This window comes from Enhydra lutris, unplaced genomic scaffold (genome assembly GCF_002288905.1).
Source record: "Enhydra lutris kenyoni isolate GAN:26980312 unplaced genomic scaffold, ASM228890v2 scaffoldscaffold27, whole genome shotgun sequence".
NCBI lineage: Eukaryota > Metazoa > Chordata > Mammalia > Carnivora > Mustelidae > Enhydra > Enhydra lutris.
Window position 1 is genome coordinate 14,674,265 of NW_019154111.1, and position 24,079 is coordinate 14,698,343.

At 35.9% G+C, this 24,079-nt stretch overlaps 1 protein-coding gene across 1 annotated transcript in view; it reads left to right on the forward strand.

The window, feature by feature from the left end:
- Positions 1-24,079, forward strand: part of LOC111151861 (zinc finger protein 800) — a 45,847-nt gene that overhangs the window by 18,910 nt on the left and 2,858 nt on the right. Inside the window, exon 6 of the mRNA XM_022510088.1 lies at positions 1-1,071. Within this exon, the coding sequence (XP_022365796.1) occupies positions 1-1,071 (1,071 nt within the window). The remainder of the gene's footprint in view (positions 1,072-24,079) is intronic.

Genomic DNA, 24,079 nt, shown 5'->3' on the forward strand with positions numbered 1-24,079 from the left:
AGTTCATAGAGGACTAAGAAGGGATTCAATTACTCCTGATATAGCAACAAAGCCTGGGCAACCTTTGTTCCTGGATTCTGTTTCTCCTAAAAAATCTTTTAAGACTCGAAAACAAAAGTCGTCTTCAAAGGCTGAATACAATTTAACTGCATGCAAATGCCTCCTTTGCAAGAGGAAATATAGTTCACAAATAATGCTTAAAAGACATATGCAAATTGTCCACAAGATAACTCTTTCTGGAACAAACTCTAAAAGAGAGAAAGGCCCTAATAATACTGCCAGCAGTTCAGAAATAAAAGTTAAAGTTGAACCAGCAGATTCTGTAGAACCTTCACCCCCTTCCATCACCCATTCTCCACAGAATGAATTAAAGGGAACAAATCATTCAAATGAAAAAAAGAACACACCGGCAGCACAGAAAAATAAAGTTAAACAAGACTCTGAAAGCCCTAAATCAACTAGTCCGTCTGCTGCAGGTGGCCAGCAAAAAACCAGGAAACCAAAACTTTCAGCTGGCTTTGACTTTAAGCAACTTTACTGTAAACTTTGTAAACGTCAGTTTACTTCCAAACAGAACTTGACTAAACACATTGAGTTGCACACAGATGGGAATAACATTTATGTTAAATTCTACAAGTGTCCTCTTTGCACTTATGAAACTCGTCGGAAGCGTGATGTGATACGACATATAACTGTGGTTCATAAAAAGTCATCCCGCTACCTTGGGAAAATAACCGCCAGTTTAGAGATCAGAGCTATAAAGAAGCCCATTGATTTTGTTCTAAATAAAGTGGCAAAAAGAGGCCCTTCGAGGGATGAGGCAAAACATAGTGATTCAAAACCTGATGGCACTTCTAACTCTCCTAGTAAAAAGTATGAAGTAGCTGACGTTGGTATTGAAGTAAAAGTCACAAAAAACTTTTCTCTTCACAGATGCAATAAATGTGGAAAGGCATTTGCCAAAAAGACTTATCTTGAACATCATAAGAAAACTCATAAGGCAAATGCTTCCAATTCACCTGAAGGAAACAAAACCAAAGGCCGAAGTACAAGATCTAAGGCTCTTGTCTGGTGAGGAACTGTTACAGAGTTTTGCTTTTTTCCCCCATCGAACTAAAAAAAATCATTTGACCATAATTTATAGCTGGTTCCATTTTAACACGTTTGCTTCCATATATCTTATGGCAATGGGAACTGCAAGAGTAATGTGCATATTGCATTTACCTCTTCAGTGACCTTTATTCCAGTGGCTTGGGAACAAAAGTTAACTTCAGAACTTATCTTCCACAGGACAATGCAATATAGTGGTAGGTAGATGGCACAGGGTCAGTGCTTTCCTCTCAATGTTGTAAAATATATACATTTATATTGGCTTATGTTTACAATAGAACTCTTCTGTTTAACTAACTTTGCACAGGTTTAATTTGATTTAGTGACCTAGTCTACTAATTAATACATTGTAGGAAAAGTTAAATATATTAAAATGAATTTGCGAAGGCGATAATTATAGGAAAAAAGTCTTTTGAGGCACTGTAATTATTGTAAAAATTAATCTGTGATGGCTAAATAAAGTGCTGCACTCAGAAAAAAAAAAAAAAATCCCCAAATTGGATTTAGAACAATTAGCATTTATTATTTACATTTAACCTAGTGCTTCCAGTCAACGGGGGAAACTTGATAGACAAAAGTTTGGATTTTTTTTTTCCTTCTCTTTGGAAGTATGTGTTAGTTACTGTTTTTAGTTTTGATCTGTGGAAAAAGTGATTATATAGGTTCCAAATCTTAACTTTTCCCTTTTTTGTTTTAAATAGACTTTTTGTGATCATTTCAACATAGTTAATATTATTAAACAGAGGTTTTTTTGTTTTGATTTGGTTTGGTTTGGTTTGGCTTTTTGTGGTTGTGCGTGTAAGAAAAGGAGAATCCCTATTGGGAAGAAAGAAAAAAATTTTAATTTTTTAGAAGGTTTTGAAATAAATGTAGATTTTTAAAATGCAATATAAAATGAGGAGTAGACTCCCTATACTTGTTTTTGCAAGTCTCTCTATATTTTTAAAAGTTTACCTTCAGTACCTGTTCCCTGTATTAAGGCATTTAATATATTTAATTAGTACTAAGTTAGTTTTGGATTCAGGTTTTAAAGCAGTATACTTAGTTTGAGTGCTGAGTAGGTTAAATGTTGTGGTTTGAGTATCACACATTTTTTTATTTGTGTGGAAACTTGAGATGAAACCATCATTTAGAAGTCATTTACTATTGTATAATTTTAAAAACAAGGTTTTATTGGTAAACTCAAAAGTGTTAATTTATTCCCATTTCTCCTCAGATAACTTCAAGTGATGTACGAAAAGGTTTGGAGTTCATTTTTGTGGAAAGACTTTAAATTGGTGTTAGAACCACTAAACGTCTTCAAATGGTACTATGAGAAAAAAAGGAAAAACAAATTCATAAATATTCAACTGTAACTGCTGTTTTCTGACTAAAATAATAACCATCTAACCACTCGTTTCTAAGGCACTGCCTCTCCCAGCACTTCCAAGTAGCTGTGACGTTACATATTGTCATCACAGTCCATCAGCTAACCACCCTTGACCTTGTGAATTTGGTCTACAGTTTCTACAAAAACATTTCAAAGTTTGTTTTCCAAACAATTTGTTGATTAAAGTGATCAACAACTTGAAGAATATATATCACCACTGGTGATTTTTAATTGACAAAGGACTATATCTTAGTGATTTTAGTTTTGTTTCACTTTATGTGGCAAAATTTTATCTGGATTGTACAGATATATTTCCTAGTGAGTATATGTTAGGACCAAAAGAGAAATTAGTATCAACAAATTATAAATATTTAGTCTATTAAATATTTGTAATAATTCTACGTTCATTTATTTCTAACTTGTTCTCTAGCACTTAAATGTTTGAACGTTTCATTCTAAAATATATAATACAGGAAAGTTCCAGTTCATTTTCATCCATGGATCATATATTTTTTATTTGTAAACATCTGAGGTTTTTATGAAAATTAAACATTCCCCCCTTTTCTTTACATTTTATACAAAGCACTTTAATAATAGATGCAACTTAATTTTTCAGTTTCTTCTTTTTTTTTAAAGACCACACATTTACTAATGTTAATATGAAGGTAGTAAATAGCTTACTGATATTTTATGGATGCAGACAATCCATGCACAACCACTTCTTATGATATTAGTTTATTTCTTTAAATATTGCTAAAAAAGGATGATGGGAGTATAAACCCTGAATTTTCTCCCAAGTAAAATCTTAAATGACTACTTTAGATGATATTTGATTCTTACTGTAAAATTTGGAAAATAATGAATTCTTGTCCATTTTTGTAATCAAGATTTTAGGAAAAACAAGTACATCTATCTTTATGAAATATTGGGCAGGTTTTTGTGTATCAATATTTTGTAATTTTTAGGAAATATTTTATTTTTTAGTAATTTTTGTCAGATTATAATTTTAAAAGGTACAGCAGAGAATATACCATGTTTTTATATAGGTTCACACCTGTACTTAGGAGGGACCCTGTCCATCTATATACTTTTTGTATAAAATTTTAAAATGTTGAAGATCCACAAGGTCATAATAAAATGCTTCTATAGCTAGAAAAACATTTACCCTTCCCAGTGCTTTGCACTAAAATATACTGTGAAAGGAAACTAGAAAGACTGTAACTGTTGCTGGAAATGTTCTATATTGAATGTACATGCTCTTGTTGGAAAAATGTACTATATGTGATGGAAATAAACCAGACTCAAAGTTATTTCAGCTAAATGTGCTTCAACAAAGGTGCATTGGTTGAACCTTAAATGTTTTATCAAATTTAAGTTTATTCAGTTACTATGAGCAGCTACACTTGAATTATACCCTGATAGTTTTATTTTTAAGAATTAGAGTGATAATTTCTCTTTAATTTAAAAACAGATTGACTTTTCCACGTATGGAAAACTTGTACTTATAGATCTAACTTTAATGATTAATAGCATAATATATTTAGGGAACTAAATGTGTAGGTGGTATTTCATTTATAAACCATCTTCATTAGTTGCACATTATTAAATCTGTATGTTTGACTTTTGCAAGGTGTTATCTTTTATGCATTCTTACACATGACATATTCCAAAGATATTTTCCAGACTTAAGTACCTACAACCAGTGAAAAGATACGAGTATTCCTAAAAAGCTGGAGTGGCTCTTTGCTGTAGCCTCTCATCTGCATATCAGCCTCTTGCTCTCTATTTTACTTTTTAAATACTGTAGGGAAGAAAGAAAAATAGCTTGATGTGGGTGGAGGGGAGCCCAATTGCTGGAATTCCTTACTGCAGCTCACCTATTTCCATAATACCATTCACATTTTGTCTCCTCTGTCATAACTCTAGGGCCACAGAGTAGGAATTTAGAAGGAGGAATTGAGGATTCCAAGGACTGTCAAAAGGTTTCATCTGGGTCATAGAAGAAAAAATAGCACTATGTCAGGAGGTGTCTATCTAAATTAGAATTGCCTAGAGAGAGTAGGAATATTTTATTACAGTAGACAAATCAGTGGCTTATGGCAAATAGGCATTAGAGGCTAAATCAGGACAAGTTTAAAAAGGTAGAATGAACAGGTAAGAAGTTATTAGAAATTCTTTGTTCTTCCTATTTCTTTCTGGTCTTCATCCTTACTTTTTGGTTTTATTTTGACTTGTGAGCTCTGTCTTCTCAGAGGGCTCTGGCCTGAGGCTCTTAAGGAGAACAGTCTTAAGAAATTTGTGCCAGAAGCTTTTCTGCATACAGGCTATATGAGCAAATATTTATAGCACTTTTTGTTGTGGGGACAAGTAGTTAAGGAGGTAAAGAGCCATCAAAACCTGCTTATTTTATATTAAAACCTTCTGGCTACAAATTATATCTACTTTTGCTGTTCTTTGATCAGTTAGTTTTCCTACAGAATTCAACCCCTCCTGTTTCCTGAGATACCTTCCACATCTAACTGCAGTGGAAGAGGAGAAACAATAAAAAGTATGGCTTGCATTTCAACTTCCTAATTTTGGATAGTGCAAGTGAGAGCTGGAGGAGGTATGGCTGACACGTGGCAGGTGTTCATTAGAACATACAGATAGACCTTGAATGCATAATAATTGCTTTTTGTTGTTGTTTTGCTCATGTCTCTCTCCCCCCCTCCTTCTTCCCTACTTCAGGAAGAAAACCTTCTTGAAGAATACATGTATTTTTGCAGAATATATATGTTACACATCCTTAATTTTTGGCTTACTTATGTAGATATGAGCTAAGTTTTTGGTTGACAGATTGCTTGTATTATTGAAAAGTACCTTTTTTTTCGGAATAAGGAATATTGCTTTATGATCTATAGGCTGTTCTACTCAGTTTGCTTTAAAGAGCCTATGGATTCAGTAGCAGTGAATTATGTGGTTTTGCTATTGTTTTAGACTGTGGGTATGAATGGAGGTTTCTCAGTAGGTGTTTTGGCAAGAAGATATGGAGATAGGCATGAGTGTGTATCATTTCCTGTTGTGAAGTTGCAAAAGATCTTTTCAAATAGCATGACTACTGGATAAAAATGTTTATTAAACTTTAGATTTCCAGGAAATATTTCCTGGAAATACCCTACATCCTTACTTAGGAGTTTTAGAAGCTACATTTTTGATGGAATCAGGTTACCAGGATTATGATTTAGCTGTGGCTCTCTTAGTTGATCAGAAGCCGAGCTCTAAGATGTGCAGTATGATGTTGGCTGTTCTGTTAGACAAAATCCCTCTGTACCCTGTGCTATTTTTTCTTTCTTTTCTGACTTTAAAAGCTAACAGAAACCTCAGGATTGGAAAGGAGTAAGGGTCAGCAATCTTAAGAATGGCTATTACTTGTTTGGTTTCTAAGGCATTAGACACATGATAGAATCCTGAATAAAACATGTTTCACTTAAACTCACCTGCAGTTATTTTGGCTTTTCTAACTTTGAAACTCATTCCTTCTCTCTCTTAGAATTTGTTTCTGTACCATTTTACTCTGAGTTCTCTTGAATTTCTGGCTCTTTCCTTTTTTCTCTTCTGGTTGATTAACAGAGATCCTTAGTACCAAGATAGCCAAAATGTTTTTTAAGAAGGTAAGAGGGTAGAAAGTCAGCTTATTTCTTCCTGAATCTTCATCATTCTAAATTCTGCTGGTTGGGTTTATTATTTCTTTTTGAATTGCTGCTTCTGCATGTATTCTCTACACCACACCACAGACAGAGGGGAACTTGATGATGACCATAGTTGTGTCTGGTTGGGAAAATGCCCACAGTTGGAGGTTTTGCTGTTTGTGTCCATTCAGCAGAGTTAATTTGCTTGATTGTATGTTTTTGAAGTCAGGGACTGTGTCTTGGTAATTTTGTTTAGTGCCTAGCACATTTCATGTATACCCAGGCACTTTAAATAAAAACTTGATAATGGTATTAAAGTAAGTGATAGTCTTTTCCATCTTAAAATTGTGCTGTCATTTACTGTGAGACTTTGGGTCTTCATTTCATAAACTTTAATTACCTCCATGTTGACTTTACTTATTTTAGAAAATGCTACCAGTACTAAAATGAGTATTTGTAATAATAAACAGAACTGTTAGTAGTAGATAGTGATAATGAACATTCATGGAGTGCTTACTGCATGCCAAGCACTCTACCAATCCTTTCCATCCAAAATGCCCCTCATCTACCAAGAAGATCCACCAGTAAAATCCACCAGTAAGAACTGTTACTTCATTATTTCCATTTTATAGAATAGGAAGTTGAAGCTTAGAGTTCAGTGATTTACTTAGGTTCACATAGCTAGTAAATTACAGAATTGAGACTTGACACTAGATCTGAGTACAAAGCATGTGCTCTTAATCTGTGCATGTTACATTTATTTGCACATTATACCATTTGCAAAGCAAGTTTGCTACATTACCTTATTGGCAGTTTAGTGTAATGATCTGGAGCTAGATTAGTTGGTGAAATTTATGGATCCACACGTTATTTCGTGTGTGACTTTGTACAAGTTACTTAAAACATTCTCTGCCCTAGTTATCTCACCAATGAAATGGGGATAATAGTTCTGAGGATAAAATGAAAAGTACATGTAAAATATATAGAATAGTGTTTGGCATGTTACAATAAATGTTAGATATGGTTACTGTAAGTGATTTTCATGGCATTTTAAAGTGTGTAATTTTTTTATTACCACTCTAAGTTTAGATCGAAAGGGTGCTTTAGAAGAGAGAACTTTATTGCTGCATGTCAGATTTTAATTGCTGCTTTGTATTTAATTGGGACAATGAAGACACTTAACTGTATTACTATTTGCTGTCGATTTTCTGATCAGATATTACTAGTTTACCATTCTTACTCAGATTTTTCATTTGTCTTGAAAAAGATAGCAGGTGGTTGTAAGCACATTCATTTTAAGTTAGGCTTTATTTTTATGTTACTCCCCAGAATAACCCCTCTGTCTTAAAATTCTCATTAGTATCTGCCCTATCACAAATATTTTATTTTTGGTCGTGTGCAGAATATTGACACGGAACAAATTTTAACTGAGTGACACAGCTGAAATGTTTCTAGAAAACAAAGATATATGTGCAGTACTATTTGAAAGAAAGCTTCAATTATGGAGCTAGTGGATTCTTCAGGAAAGCACGATTTGGTCCAGGTCAGGAATTTTGTTGGTAAATGGGTCATGAAGAGATAAGAAGAAATGGTACTTTTTCAAGAGTCTTGCCACTGGTAGTCATTAGAGGCAGTACTTAAAATTTCAACTAAGGCCCAAGTACTGTTAGATTATCTGCTGAGAGGGTTTACCCACACACCTGCCTGTTCTCGATTTTGCTTTTTTAACAATAAGATAATAAAAATTTTAGTATTTAGGGACTTGTATAATTAGCAACATTAGAGAACCTTTGTCCTTAAGTTTGGATGAACCTTCATACTCTGAACTTCAGATCAAGTGCTGGGGTTGCATCACCTGTGTTGGTGGCTTTGTAGTGATTTTGATGCTCAAATACTTGTGTCAGGTGCCGGGAGCATATTCCTGTCACACAAACTCTATAATGTTTAAGGAATAGAATGATATGCTTGAAAAAATAGCCAAACCAAAATTAAAAAATAAAAAAACTCTCACCCTGAATGCTTGAGCAGTAATAACTTGCACCCTATCTGTGTGTCCTGCTTAATATAATCTATCTAGGTGTCCCTGCTTTATATAATCTCATAACACTTTCAGTAGGAGAGTGTGTAATGATGTTATATCAAGAGGAAAAGTTATTACACCAAAATGAACCCCAAGTGCATGAAACTGTTATTACAACTCAGGTTTTGAATACTGGTTTTTAATCTCTTCTATCTGTGGGATTAGCTCTGAGAAATGGAACTGTGGCTTTTAGTGAGCTTTTCTTTCTAAGCTGTGCAAAAGTATTTTTTAAAGAAGCTGAGATTCTTGCATAGATTGGTGCTTTGGTAGATCTGAACCCTAAAATATCTGTTAGTTGTGACTGGTAGCTTTTATTTTGGAGAGAAAGGAAAAGCAAGGAATACTTTTCTAAGAAAAAAATAGTGAAGACTAGGAAAATACTGTGTGCGTAAATGTGATTGAATTATATGAAAAAAATTATACTTTTAGGGAAAGGATTTTTATGTAGTTTTCTTGAATTTTTGACATATAAGTTGTTAGGGGTGTTTTGTACAAGCTTCTCTAGGAGAGTGGCTTTGTCATTTTCAAGCCTTTTGATCATTAGATATTTTTGGAATTCCTTGGAATTCAATGTGTTGGGCATTTATAGATGGTTGAGACTTTTCTGAGCTTCATTCTCCTCTGTTTGAATGGACAGGCTTCAAGATGTTAAGATAGGCTAATGGGACTATCATAAAGATAGGCAAGAACACAGTTTATGAGTAATTTTCAGTATGTCCTCAAGTTAAACTTTTTTCAAAACATTTTCTTGGTTTTCCAATTTGTCCTTTCTTTGCTTGGCCATCTTGAGTAGTCAGGTATTGTTTTCTTGTAATCCAAGAGAACAGAATCCCTTCTTTGCCATAAAATTCAGACACAAACAGATTATTGGCTGCACAAGAGGAAGAGATGGTTTTGTTTCCTGTAACTTCTCTGAATCTCTTCTTAATCTCTAAGTGCACAGTTATAATGATAGGAATTGTAAAATTTTAGGGTTGAAGATGCTTCTTTGAGGTTCCCCCCCTTTTTTTTTCCTAAAACAGCTAACTAGAGCTAAGTAACAGTGTCTTCAAATCCCAGATGCTATAAGATGGAAATAAGACCCATAATGCTTGTATAACTTCCCACCACCCAGTTTGCCTTGTCACCTAACTGCAGGTGTGTGAGTGCATGTGCACTCATATATAAAAATATTGTACCACATTTTTTTTTTTTTTGGTTGCAAGCAAGACAGAGTTTTACTTGGTCTGTAGCTAGTGATGAGAAGTATGTGTAGCTTTATGTGGGAAATAAGGGAGATTGTAGTGGCCAGACATTATATACAAATTGGCTTCACCGTATAATTGGCTTTCAACTAGGTCTTAATAGAAACTGGGAAAAAAAAAAAAATCAGTGCAACTCTAGTGACTGGGTGCGGTCCTCTTAGGAGCAGAAGTATTACTTCTCTGCTGCTATTAGTCCTTTGCAAGATTCTGCTTTTACTTTTTATTTTTAAACTAATTACCTCATTCTGTATCTTGTCAGTGTGGTTGTAACTCCCTCATTACTTCTGCTGCCTGCCTTTTCTGTCTTTCAGCTAGCTTTCCCTCTGTATAGCTTGTGTTCAGACTCCTGTAAGAGAAGATCCAATTGGTTGTGTTAGGTACATTTCTTGTTGGGCAAATGTTTGATGCCAGGCCTCTATAGGTTGCTGGCTGTAAGTCGCTCTTCACAGATTGGGTACTCTTGGGATATGCGCTCTCTGTGGCTCCTGTCATTGGTGATCTTGGTGGCATGTCAGTGACATAAAACATGTCTGTGGACTCAGTAAAAGGCATCTGGGTAGGAATCTTTTAGAGAAAGGATCTGGATAGTCCTAGAATGGTAATCATCTTTCCAGTACACATGATTTTCTTCTATTTTAATGGTGATATAATTAGGATAAAGGGTTAGTGCACTTACCATGATGAGTCCTGCATAATATATAGAATTGAATCTATTATACACCTGAAACTAATAGAACACTGTATGTTAATTTTACTACAAGTAAGGAAAAAAGTCGGAGTTTATAGGTACCAGATTCATGCTGTGAATCTGTTTTGCTCTGGGGGGAAAAAATACCCACCCCAAACCCAGAGAAATGATAAAATTAAAGGTAGCCTGGGGATTTACTCTTCTGTCTTACAGCACCAGTCCTTTTCCATACTGGGAAAATGTGGGAAAGTTTTCTGGTCAGCATCTGCAGTTGATTTTCTGAACTGATTCGTGGTGTTTCCATCTTTGGCTTTGCAGATTCATAGCCTGAAGTTTTCACTCAAAAAGAACCATTACATCTCCTGTAACAACGTATTAGGCCATTCTGTCAATTGCGGCTGCTTACCAGATACCTCCAATTACTCTGTAGAGTTTGAGCTGGTGATTGAGTGAATCTTTAATGCATTGCTTCTGCTTTTCTACTTGTACTTTCCATATTTGGGTTTACTCTGCAATAGCCGCTTTATATCCTTTCATTCATTCCTTCAATGACACATACTGTTGAGTGTCCATCATGTGCCTGACACTATTCCATTCTTTTGGGGAAATGGAATCATACAGTGATTAAAGCATGGATTTTTAAGAAACATGCAAACCTGAGTTCAAGTCTGGCTCCTTAACTTACTAGTTATTTACTCTTTCTAAGCTTTAGTTTTCTGGTATGTAAAATGATTTATTAGAGACTACCTTATAGGTAGGTTTTTTTGTGGGATTTTACACAAATTTAGTGATATATGCCTGGCTCAAGTAAGAGCTCAGTAAATGTGCATTATTACTGTTATAGTAATCACTAAAATTGTTATCAATTTGCTGCTGAAATACTTTCTCACACTTAGTTTCTGGTTATCTTGCTTTGCCGTTTGCAGTTCGTTGCCTTTTTGTTGGCATTAATCCAACCGTTTAATGAAAAGTCAGATGTAACATCTGTGATAAAGCCAAGATACACAGTAGTTTATTAAGTTAGAACGTATTATTTTATGGGTCTTTAATCTGCTGCCATTTCTGATAGCACCTTTTGCTGATTGTTGAAGAATTTGTTGAACTTTTCATATAATTTTGCTTTGTGGTTAATATCTTACAGAAGCATGTATAGTTTCAGTAGCAAAACTCAAAGCAGCTTTCGGTTTTATTCTTTTGTTGTAAGCATTCGCTGTGAGTACATGAATATACTCTGAGTTTATAAGCAAGAATTATGTCTTCTCTCTGTATCACCAGTGCCTCACAGTGTACCTGGCATAAAGCAGGTGCTAAGAGAACGCTGAAGGAAGGAAAGGGGGGAGGCAGGAATATGACATCAGTTATCTTCTGGTTTATCATTGGTCCACAATATAGCTTTCATTTTAAACTCTTCTTACCTTTACCTCATCTTCTGATCTATATAGTTTCTCTACCTGTGAGTTCCTCTTTGTTTCTGTTACTGATGGCTTCTGTTTTCCTCCTTTGTGTGAGCCTCTTAGCTTCTGCCATTGCTGCTCAGTAATGGTGACAGAAGAAAACTCATGAGAGTGCTGTATTGACTGTATACACTGTAAGTAATCCATAATCAATTGCACACCATATGGGTGTACATTTAGTGATTTTTTTAGATAATTCCTTTAAAGGTTCACTTTTGTTTAATTCATGCCTATTGAATTCTTTGAAGTGCAGCTCACATTTCCCTTCTGTCCTACTCCCCGATCCAAACAAAAAGCAGGCAACTAATTTTTGATTGCTCTTTCTGTCCTTTGTGTAATCTTCGGAATTGGAATTGATCAGTTATTTCATTTATCTATTTCTCACATTGCCTCCTTTAAAACTTTTGCACCATCCTTAAAGCCCCAAGTGTGTTTTTGCTTCCTTAGTAAGTACCTTAGCCTGTATCATGGCAAAAGATAGAGGACATTTCTTTATGTTCCCCTTCCGCATCACAATTATTTTTTGTCTTCTCTTCCTGCTTTGGTTCTTTGCAGAAAGAAGTGTTCTTCTTTTCCACACCTAACACTTACACCCTCACCAATCTTTTTTCCCAAGACCCTCCTCTCTTTCCCCCTCCCCATATTCTTCCTTTCCACAAGCTTCTTCCCTTCAACTCACAAACATGCTCAAATTCCCTTCATCCAGAAAGTAAAGTTTGCCTCCATACTATTCAGTCGAGTTACTGCCATCTGTTCCTCCTCCTTTTCACTGTCAAGCTTCCATGTGCTTTCTTACTGCTCTGTGTTAACACTAATTTCACTTTAACTGTTCAGTTCCTTGTCTTCCTTTTCCTTTAGACTGTAAAACTCTTAGATCTGTGTCTTGATCACCACTGATTTCCTCAGGGCCTAGGATGTTTCCTGCTACATAGTAGGCATTCAGTAAATACTTGTTGAATGAATGAACAATTCATTTATGAACCGTTGGCAATTTTTTTCCACCCCTACATTTCTGTTAAAAGTTTACTTGAAGGTGGGCGCCTGGGTGACTCAGTGGGTTAAAGCCTCTGCCTTTGGCTCAGGTTGTGATCTCAGGGTCCTGGGATGGAGCCCGCATCGGGCTCTCTGCTCGGCGGGAAGCCTGCTTCCTCCTCTCTCTCTGTCTGCCTCTCTGCCTACTTGTGATCTCTCTCTGTCAAATAAATAAATAAAATCTTTAAAAAAAAAAAAAAGGTTACTTGAAGGACATCGATGGCAACATAAATGCTAAGTCTAATGACTTCTTGCTTTTCATCATGCTTGACCCCTTTATGGCCAATAATGCTTACAAATTTACTTTTCCCAGATTTTTTGGTGACTTGTAACTGGGTCACCTTGGGCTAATCTCAGCATGGTATTGCATCCAAAAAACCAGACAGGCCCAAGATTCTTTGGAAAATAATGAATCTGTTTACTATTTTATAGAAATTTTCTAAGGAGATAAAAAGGTACAATTACATAAAGCCTAGTGAACTTTATACAAGTTATTTTACCCATCTCTCTTCCCAAATCCTCGTACAACCTGGCAGCTTCCTCCAGTGTCTTCTATAACATTTCCCCCAAAACCTTCCATGAAGTTTCTACCAAAAAAACCCTTTTCCACTTTTCCCATCTTATTTTCTTCCAAGAATAACTTTTTTTCCGGTTTAAATCACCTTAGCCTCTCAGCTTCTTCCAGTTCTTTTCTATATCCATTATCCTGCTTAGCATTCCAAAAGTTTAGAATGTTCTCTTGATATCATCTGGTTTGCCCTTACCAACTTTCTTTGCATGATTTTACTTAATCTTGAAGCTTTAGATCAGACACTATTTCCTTTAGTGGGTATTTCCTGACTTCTCGGTTTGGCTAGGTTTCCCCCTTGTATGTTTCTATAGTGCCCCATGAATAACTAATTGAAATGATCTATTTGTGGTTTTCCTTAGGCTATAAGCATCTTAAGGGTAGGGCTTCTATCTTTTCTTTATGACCCTGGCATCCGTCATAGGACCTAGAACATGGTAGATGTTGATAAATATTTATTGAACTGATCCTCCTGTGAACTCTCATCCTTTTTCTCTTGCCACTGGCCTTTGCTACTAGGCCTTTAAATATGAATTGAAGTTTCCTTAGTCTTTTTTTCTTTTTTTTACACTGCCTCAGTGATTCCTTCACTTCCAGTGCATCAGTTATCACTCCCGTGAAGATGACCCCAGACCTGTTTTCTAGCCTGGGTATTCTGATTACAATCCCATTTGTTTTCAAAGTTGTAAGTCAGACATCTCTCTATGGATGTTTCTCCAGCACCTTAAATGCAACAAAAACTCAGTAAACTAAACTTATTATCTTCACTTTAAACTTGTACCTTCTTTATGTGTTCCCTGTCTCAGTTATTTATACTCGTACCCACCCAGTTGCCTAGACTAATTAGAATCCTAGGAAATGCCTTGACTTTTTTTTTTCCTTCTCTTATATTCTTCACCTAGTCAGTGATCAGTGCCTGTCCATCCTGCCTTTGAATGTTTTTTTACATTTGGCTATTCCTTGCCATCTCCATATTTAGTAGTTTAATTTGGACTCTTATCTTGTACCTACACTATTGCATTAGTCTTGTAACTGACCTCTCTAATCTGTCTTCCATGCTGCTGTCAGAACTACCTTCCTAAAACACAGATCTGCTGTTACTGTCACTTGACTGACTTGTTCTCAGGTCTTGGCTTAATTGTCACTTCTGAATAAAGACAACCTAAAGTATGTCTTCCTTGTAGTTCTCTTTCATATTTCTTTCCTTCTTGTCATCTAATACAGTTTGTAATTATGTTTATGTTTGTGCATTGATTTGTTTAATGTCTGTTTTCCTGCTGGAGAGGTTTATGTAAGAGACAAGAGAGTTTTGTAGGCCTAGCACAGTGCTTGGGACATAGTAATGCTTTGAAAATATTTGTTGAATGAGTGGGTGGATGGTAGCTTATCAGTATAGGCAAATAGGAGGTAGCAAAAGCAGAAAAGTTACAGGTCCTAGACTCTTTGTACATTCACACAGACCTTGGTCTGTAGTTCTGGCTTTTCTGTAATAGTAATGGGCTTCTCCCTTCTGTCTTTTGCATTTATTTCCATGAGGATGGGAGTCAACAATTACATTACCCCGTACTCACACTAATGCTGATGTGACTGTTGTTGGTTTGGGGGCTACTGGGTGGTGGCAGCTAGATTTTGTTTTACCTATTATTGATGATAGGTGGTGCCCCAGACATGCAGGCAAACTGGTTATTTGCTAGGTCAAGTTAACCCAGATTCCTTTTTAGCTTCTTGAGTGATGCAAGCCTTAACACCACATATTAATTAAAGTGTTTATTACTTATAGGACTAGTTGTATTTGAAATGAGGTATTTATTTGCCTTTTAAAGATTGAAGATTTCAATTTAACAAACTTTTGTTGAAGCTAAAATAAATAGTTTAAAAATATCTGTGGATGGGGCCCCTGGGTGGCTCAGTGGGTTAAAGCCTCTGCCTCCGGCTCAGGTCATGATCCCAGGGTCCTAGGATCAAGCCCTGCATTGGGCTCTCTGCTAGGCAGGGAGTCTGTTTCCTTTCCGTTTTCTCTGCCTGTCTGTCTGCCTACTTGTGATCTCTCTTTCTCTGCCAAATAAATAAAATCCTTTAAAAAATATCTAGGGATAGATCAGTAATAATAAGAAAATTAAAGTTTTTTGCCTCAGTGAAACTTGCTCAGGTATTTGATGCATATTCTTCAGATTTCACTGTTTTTAGGTGACTAGCTTCATCTATTCAGTAGGCATATCGAGCTCCTGCCTGTGTGAGATACTGAGTTAGGTGCTACGGTTACAGAGATAAGAGACAGTTCTTCTCTCACGTATCATAGAAGAAGAATGTATTACAAGGATACACACAAATGGAATATCAAAGCACACTGAAGGGTAGGAGAAAGCTTTTCATAATTCCTAAATTCATTCTTGAATTGAGTTTTGAAAGAATTAGGTAGAAAAAACTTCCAGGTGGGTACAGAAACACGAGACCACATGTAGATCGAGGGAAGGAATGTGAGATAAAGTGATGGCCAAATCAAGAGAGATCTTATGTACCAACTAAGTAGTTTGAATCATATTTTGAAGATTAGGGGTAGCTGTTGAAGAATTTGAAGCAGGGGTATATGATAGCATTGAGGAGATTGAATTGGGGTGGAGAGTAAGATTTGTGGTGGGGAAACCAAATAGAAGCCAGTTTCAGAAATCTAAGTAGGAAGTGATAAGGGCCTACATTTAGGTAAGGCAATGAAACTGTGGAGACAGATATGGATACTAACTATAATTATTTTGAAAGTGGAATTTTCCAGCCTGTGGAGATGATAAGGAATTGAATATGATTGCCAGGTTTGGGAATTTTGGTTGAGCAGGTGGGTTAGACCATTCCTCAAGGTAGGGAACGCAAGAGGAGGAATACTTTTCTGGGGGGAAATGTTGAATTAAAGTTTAGATGTGTTGAGGTTGAGGTGCTGTTGGAACATCTCATTGGAGATGCTTAGTAGGACCGGGAGATACAGACTAGAGGTCAAGAGAGAGCTTATCCAGGGACTTGAGATTTATGAGTCATTAGTGTGTGTGTATTTTCAGCCTTAGGTTTTGAAGAGGTTACGAAGAAGAATAAATAGAGTCAGCATGTCATACTACTCACATTCTTCTGGTTTATTGTGTAATTTGGGCCGATGCCTTTCTATTTCAGTTTTGCTTTTGGGAAATGATGTTTGGCTAGCACTGATTCTCAATCTGCCCCACCCAGTACTACTTACTGCTGCCATGTGTACAGTCTGTAATGTAACATATATTTCATACTACCCTAAAAAGTGCTGGATAATTAAATTCTAATACTGTTAGGCAATGTGAACTAACCTGTGTTTTATTTAGAAGGCTTTACAAAAATTTGTAAGACCTATTTTAAAAGATTAACTTTAGAAAGGAAATACCTTATTTTAAAAAATAAAACCACTAGTGTTCTTAGACAGAATAAGATCTGTTTGTTGAGTCCTATACCTTGGACATGTCCAGGATTTGTTTGTGATTTAGCCCGCCCGCCTGCCTGCCTTTTTTTTTTTTTTTTTTTTTTTTTTTTTTAAATAGATGGGGAGAGAGAAAAGGGTCACAGGGAGGGGCAGAAGGAGAGAGAGAATCTTAAGCAGGCTCTATGCCCAGCACAACCTAATGTGGGGCTCAGTCTTACAACCCCGATATTATAATCTAAGCCAAAATCAAGAGTCAGACGCTTAACTGACTGCCACCCAGGTGTCCCTAGTTCCTGTGCTTCTGATCAAGGCAGAAACTATTTCTGAAAACTAGGAGGAAGCCATCTCACCAAACCAATAGAGTCTGACATAATCCTTAGGATAGGCTTAATTTAGTATCCATAGCCAGATTCTAAGGGGGAAAATGTGCTATTAAACACTGACCAGATGATTGAAGTATATTAATTTTACTTTGCTAAGCTGCATTTTCTGCATGGGTGAATATTTAAGATAACAGTTAAGAACTAGGTCCTGCATTATTATATATGTTCCTGTGGCCCTCACTGGTTTCTCCCAATTTCTTTTCATTTTCTTTCTGAAGGGAGAACCTAACGATGAAACTTTAGACCTTGCCATTTAGATTGCCACTAGAGCTCTCCACAGGTGGAGGTTTTTGTGCCCTCAGAACTGACATGAAGCAGCCTGTTTACCCTGCCCAGGACAATGGATACTGAGGAGTACGGTATGCCAAATGAGTTTTGAGAAGTCAGCCCTGCTTGGGATTGAAATCAGTGACTTAATACTGAAAGCATAGGTCTGTATACCATTTGAGCTATCCAGCTTTTGATTAACTTATAAAATCTGCCTTTAAAGGGAAGAATTCCTGGGAGACTATTTTTGTCAAGTTTTAATAGAATGAATTTTATGGATGAGTTATGACCCTTAAAAACTGAAGTCAGTAACAGAAATGCTGACAGACTTGAACTAGAAGAGGACAGCTATATTATAGTCTTATAATCTGTAGTTAAATGAGAAAAGAAACCTTTAAAGTTTTCTGTTCTAATGCTTTGAAAACAATTTCTTTTTCTTGTTATTTGAACTTTAATAATAGACATTAGCATAAACTTAATATCCATGTCAAAATAAGACAAGGCACATTGCTGTAGCATAGAATTATTTTAAATCATAAACTTTTAACTAATACGTATTTCAGATCTTCTCTTCTAAATAAATTTGTTTTTAAAAATTGATTTTTTTTTCCTGGCAAGCTTCTATATACCCATTCTCACCTCAGTAAATCACTAAGTGATTATTGAATAAAGGTAATTTGTGTATTTAGGCATGTGTAGGATTGTAACAAAAATGAAGAGTTGAACAGAATTTTAGAATATATATTTTCTGCATTGAGGACTTCATTTAATAACCTTCTTTATATTTGTTGATATTCTTTAATGCCCTGTGCCAACGTTTTAGAAATTTTGTTAGAAATTTCTTACAAGATTTATCATATTTCAATAACACACACAGATTTTTTTTTTTAAGATTTTTTATTTATTTATTTGTCAGAGAGAGAGAGAGGGAGAGAGAGTAAGCACAGGCAGACAGAATGGCAGGCAGAGGCAGAGGGAGAAGCAGGCTCCCTGATGAGCAAGGAGCCCGATGTGGGACTCGATCCCAGGACGCTGGGATCATGACCTGAGCCGAAGGCAGCCGCTTAACCAACTGAGCCACCCAGGCGTCCCACACACAGATTTTTTTATCCAAAAGATAATGAATACCTTGAATTTATAGTATGTATTATGCCAAAATTTAATAAGTAATTAGATGTTCTTTTAGCTTTACTAGATCACTGAGCAATAGAGGGTGGTTTTTGTTTTGTTTTGACATTCTTTTTCATGTAGTAAAATCCACAGCACTCTATTACATCGACTAGACCGAGTTTACAGACTTAATCAATTGAAAAGTAAAACTGGCACCTCTTGATTTCCTGGTTTTGTGTATCTTGGGTGGAGCTGACTCCTGGGTGTAAAGGTTGTGATGGGAAATGATGCTAGGTACTTGCAAGAAAATACTGGAAGATGTTTGCCAAACATCCTGTATAAGTATGATTTTCTCATACCTCAGAGCCCTACCCTATTTAAAGTTACATCTAGATGCATGTTGTTCTTGTACTGGAACCTGTTCAGTCACTTTTGGTGTAATACTAGCATGGCATCTCTCCCGTGTAGTAGTCTGTGAAGGAAATTTGGCAACCCAGTATTTGAAATTAATTTCTAACAGGTTTTGCAAAGTTGCTATTTAAAATCAAACTATGACTAAAACTAAATGCATCATTCTACCAACACTGACTTCCCTTGCTGACTGTTTTGTCCATGCAACCACCATCATTTTGCTTATCTTGCAGATTTCAAAATTCTAGTCCTTTTATGACTGTGTTCTTGATAGCTTCAACCCATGGTGACCTCTTCCTTGGATGAACTCACAATATTTACCTTACCACTAATTTTTCCACACTCATCCTTTGTGTTGTTATTGCATTATTATTTAACTAGAGTGTCCTGGTGATTAGACTCTCAACACTTTGAGGCCTGACAGTCTTTCTCCACAGCATCATGAATAAATGAATCGTCGGGCATATTCCTATTCTCTGTTCTCTAGATGTCAGTTTGGGTTTCTTTCTTTTCAGGGTCCTCTTCGTGTCTTCCTTTGGCCTAAACCACCTATTGCTCTTGACTTGTCTACTCTGGTTCTGTTAGTATCTTGTGTTAGTGGAGATTATGAATGATTTTAGGAGATCCTGGGGCTAATTTTATGGGACTAGGGGGTGATTTTTCCACCTTTTTTCCTATCTCAGGATCCATTTTTAAAACTCTGCCACAAAAACTATACTTTTTTACAGTTATTTTTAATAGGTATTCATTTATCAAAATATATTCTGGAATTCTGTATCTTGGAAGCAATAGTTTAGATATATAAAGAAGGAGGACTAACCGGAAACAAAGAAGAGAAATACTGTTGAATTGCCAAACACGAATTTTATTTCCAGACTCATTTGCTTGCTGTGGTACTTCTTCCCCACCCCCTCTTATAGCCTAATGGGAACAGAACACACAGAAGTGTAAATAATTATAATATTGCATTATATAAGTAACTGCAAAGTAAGGTCTTAAACTATTTTTTTTTTTTAGCCACCTGGCATTTTGTATATACCATCTTTTGAGCCATAATTCTATTGAATTACAGATGGGGATTCTAGAGATTTAGTAGAACCTCATTTTAAACTGGAGAAAGTTGAGGTAAGTGATTGCACCAGGTCACACATCTAGTAAATGAAGAAGTCAGGAATGGAGCCCAGCTATCTCTTAAAGATTATTTTAGTTAGGTAATAACACATACATGTAAAAAAATAAAACAATACAATGAGGTGTTCTGTGAAAGGTAAGTTTTTTTCCTATCCCATCTTTCTCTTCCCTCATTTTCTACCCCAGAGTCAAATTACTAGTTTCTTGGGTTTTCAAGAGCTGTTCTATGTGTAGATAAACATAGAAATGTATACATTACCCTTGATGCAAATGGTAGCATGTTTGTATACACTCTTCTGTACCTTTTTTTTCCACTTTTTTTTTCCACATGGCATATGTCTGAATTTTATGGAACCCAGATATGCTTATTCTTTGGTCCATGAACTTCCATTTTACTACATTGTCTGTCATTTAAACAACCAGTTTTTTGTTCATGTGAATGGACAAAGTGTTAAATTATTCGTTGTCTCTAGTATATATTGCATTCCTCATGTGACCATAATGTACTATGTCACACTGCTTTCAGAAAGAGATCATGGTCATTGGTTTATTTTATAATAAAGTTGAAGGTAAAAAAAGTAAGTGCAATATATATAATAGTTATTGCTAGTAACCTAAAATATCTGATTAGGATATTTACTTTCCCATTTGAGAAAGAAATGACAGGCAGAGTTTTCAGGAAAATAATTTACCTTTAGACTTGTGTAAAATCTGTTTGGTATGTACAAAAATGTTTAATTTCTCAGTGCCAGTGAAAAGCAATGATTTATAAATATCAAACCACAAATCTTTATTTTCTAAATTTTTAATACCTATTTTTTTAAGATTTTTATTTTTAAGTCATCTGTATACCCAACATGGGGCTTGAACTCACAACCCTGAGATCAAGAGTCACACACTCTACTGACTGATACAGCCAGGCTCCCCTATTTTCTAAATTTTTAATCTCCAACCTCATATGCAAATAACAGACACAATTTTTCATTTGTTTCTCAAAGCAGATTGTAACTATGTGTTTTAATCTTAATATGCCTCATGATCATCTGCATAAAAATGTATCCTTAATTTTGGTCATTTTATTTTGGCTAACATATATATATATATCAATGCAATTATGGCTTTATTTTTCAGACATTAATGGGGCCTAAAGAACACAGTTTTAGATCTTTCGGACCAAACTATATCACAAAAGGCAAATCCATTAAAAAAATATGTCCCATGCCAAATGTCCATGATAGGATTTATGGAGGCTAAGTATTTATATTTGAATTTTACTTTAGATGGACAGTAATCCTGCATTCTCACTAAGACAGCAGTACCTCTCAATGCACTATTTACTGAGTAATTCTGTTTGAAAATAGTATTAATTATAAGTCCATTACTGGTCGGAAAAAAGTTAATCATACTAAAAGTATATTTTTATAATACTTTCACAATAGTTAAAATTCAGTAGTAGAACAAATAAGATCATATCTTTGAGGCTTATAGCATTAGTGCTGCTTTTACGTGTGTTGTCCTCAACCCTGAATACAGGGTACTCCTGGTTCTTACTGCATTCTGACTTCGGAATTCTTGATGTAAGAGAACTAGTCTTGTCAAAACTGTGATAAGTCAGGTTAGAACCTGTATTTATAGGTCTCTCTCCTATGGAGATGTTTTCAGAAAACAAAAGCTGACAAACAGAGCACCCCAAACGAAAACAAACTCATGTAACCATGTATTACGTGAGACACAGAAAATATTTTTATATTTATTCTATGGTGTAAGTTTATATGTTCCAATTCTACCTCTACTTGAATTTTTTTTTGTTTTTGCAGAAATGACTAATTTAACTAGTGAAACAAACACTTGTCGCTGCCATTAAAAAAAAAAACCAATCTTGAGCCTTCTCTGCTGTAAAAACTAAGCTGTAAATTCACAAGGTGGTGCCCTGGAGCCTGGAGAAACACTGTATTTTCTTCCTCCTTTTTCCATAATGTTCATTCCTAATTGGTTCTGGTGTGTGTGCGTGTGTGTGTGTGTGTGTGTGTGTGTGTGTGTGTTGATTGCATTTGGATGTGTATATGTGTTTGAAATCACATGGCACATGGCATTGTAGTTTGCAAATGGGGAACAAGACAAGGAGGGCAGGCTAGCCTCCCTACCAGGCCTCACAGGGAACTTTGACGTGGCCATTACTTTCTAAGGCTGGCCTTAATTACGGGTTGATCTAGCAAGGTGACTGGGTGCTAGAGAACTGGGTCGCTCTAACCAACCTCCTAGATATGGTGTGCAAATTCCACAATGCTAGTTTTAAAATTTTCAATGAGGGCTATCAGGCATACTGGCTTCTCATTTTTAGGGCTCAGTGTATGTTCTCCAAATAGGCAAATCTACAGTCTACTAAATTATAATCAGAAGATTGCTTGATGAGCATTGAATCAGCAATCAGTGACCAAAATCAGCAAGTTCTGGTAGTATAATGCATTCATCTTTCCCAAGGAATAGATTTGCCACCCAGACCAGATGTTCTTCAATTCTCAGAGCATCCTTTTTACTAGACCAGGCTGCAGACAGATGGCCAGCTTTTGATTTCTTGATTTTTTTCTTACATAGTTACTATAGATGATCTCCTTTAGCACATTTTTTCCCATTAGAGTTTAATAAAATGGCATTCATATCTGTAAAATAGCTCGGTGCCTGGCATACAGTAATTAAATGATAACTAATATTGATAAGTATAAATAGTGTTGAGTTCAGGTCACCTTGATACTTGTATCGTCAAAGACAGTCTTTTGGGCCATTTCTTTAGATGAGCGATCTATTTCATCTTTTACATTTTGAGTTATTTTCATTCTTTATTCTCTAATTCTTTTAACTCCTTAATTTCATTTATCCTTAATATTGAATCCATGAGCTAATTAAGGACAATCATTTTTGGCTCCGAATGATTTTGTTACCATTTTGTTTTTGAGACTTTGATTCTTTTCAAATTTCAGTTTTTTGCTCCAAAATACCTCATTCCCTACAGTTTCCCATCTGCAGTGTGAATCTGTTGAAAGAGATCATCTTCAAGTTACTGCTCAGCTCTAGAATAGATAGAATTTTAGATCTTTTTTGAACAGATCATGTCAGGTATAGCCCTTGCCATCTAATCACGCTTACTTTCATTTCAAGCTCTGCCCGAGTCTTTCTCATAGCATGTAAAGTTATTTTGAAAATAGTAGCAGCATCAGGATTGTTAGAATTACAGGGAGGCAATAATTGAAAACCCCAGAGGCAGAGGTGTGATGATGGTAAATGATCACCACCAGTCAACAATGAAATTGCAGGTATGACAAGTACACAGTTGGCAGAACTTTTTGAATGTAAAGGAGTATAGAAAGGAAAAACAGTTGATTGCTCCAGCAACAATGAGCACTGTCAGCCTTCTGCTCTTCATCCATCCAGGGATCAGTTATTCTTTTAAGAGTGGCAAAATAGATTTAGGAAAACAGTGGGGACATTGCCACAGCTTTCTCGTATTTGTAAAAATACAGATTATGGTGAATTTTTGAAGCTGGTGGTCTCAGAACCACTGTTGTGGGAGTTCAGAAAATGGAGAGATCATTTCAGACAGATATTCAGGGAAAGCTTGTCAGGAGTGGCTTTGGTCTGGGTCTTGAGGGATGGGCAGTGCTTGAATAGATGAAAGGAGGGAGAAAACATTTTTTGATGGGTGAAATACCAAGAATAAAAGCATAGAGGTGAGAAATAGTAGTGTATGTTAGGGGAGTGGAGAGCCAAGTAGTTTGGTACAAAATTTCTTAAAATATGGTCCACGAGAGAGAATTGAGGCAGTGCTTCCTGTCAAATACCACTTACTTCAGGATTAGAAAAACGTGGTCGTTCAGGACGGAACTGGATGGAACTATTGATGCCTCTCAGTGCATCAAGCTTCCTGTTTTCATGTGCTCCCTGATGTCCTCAAAGAATTCCATTTTAAAACACTTTTTGGAAATTGGAAAGGCTGTCAACATTTTCAAAATAATTCTCTCTGTATCTCTCTAATATTCAAGTGGAAGAAAAAAAAAGTGATATCACTCTGAGGGCGGATGTGCGCCTGTCATGTCAGGTACACTTCGTGGCTTCCCTGCTTTGATGAGGGAAGGA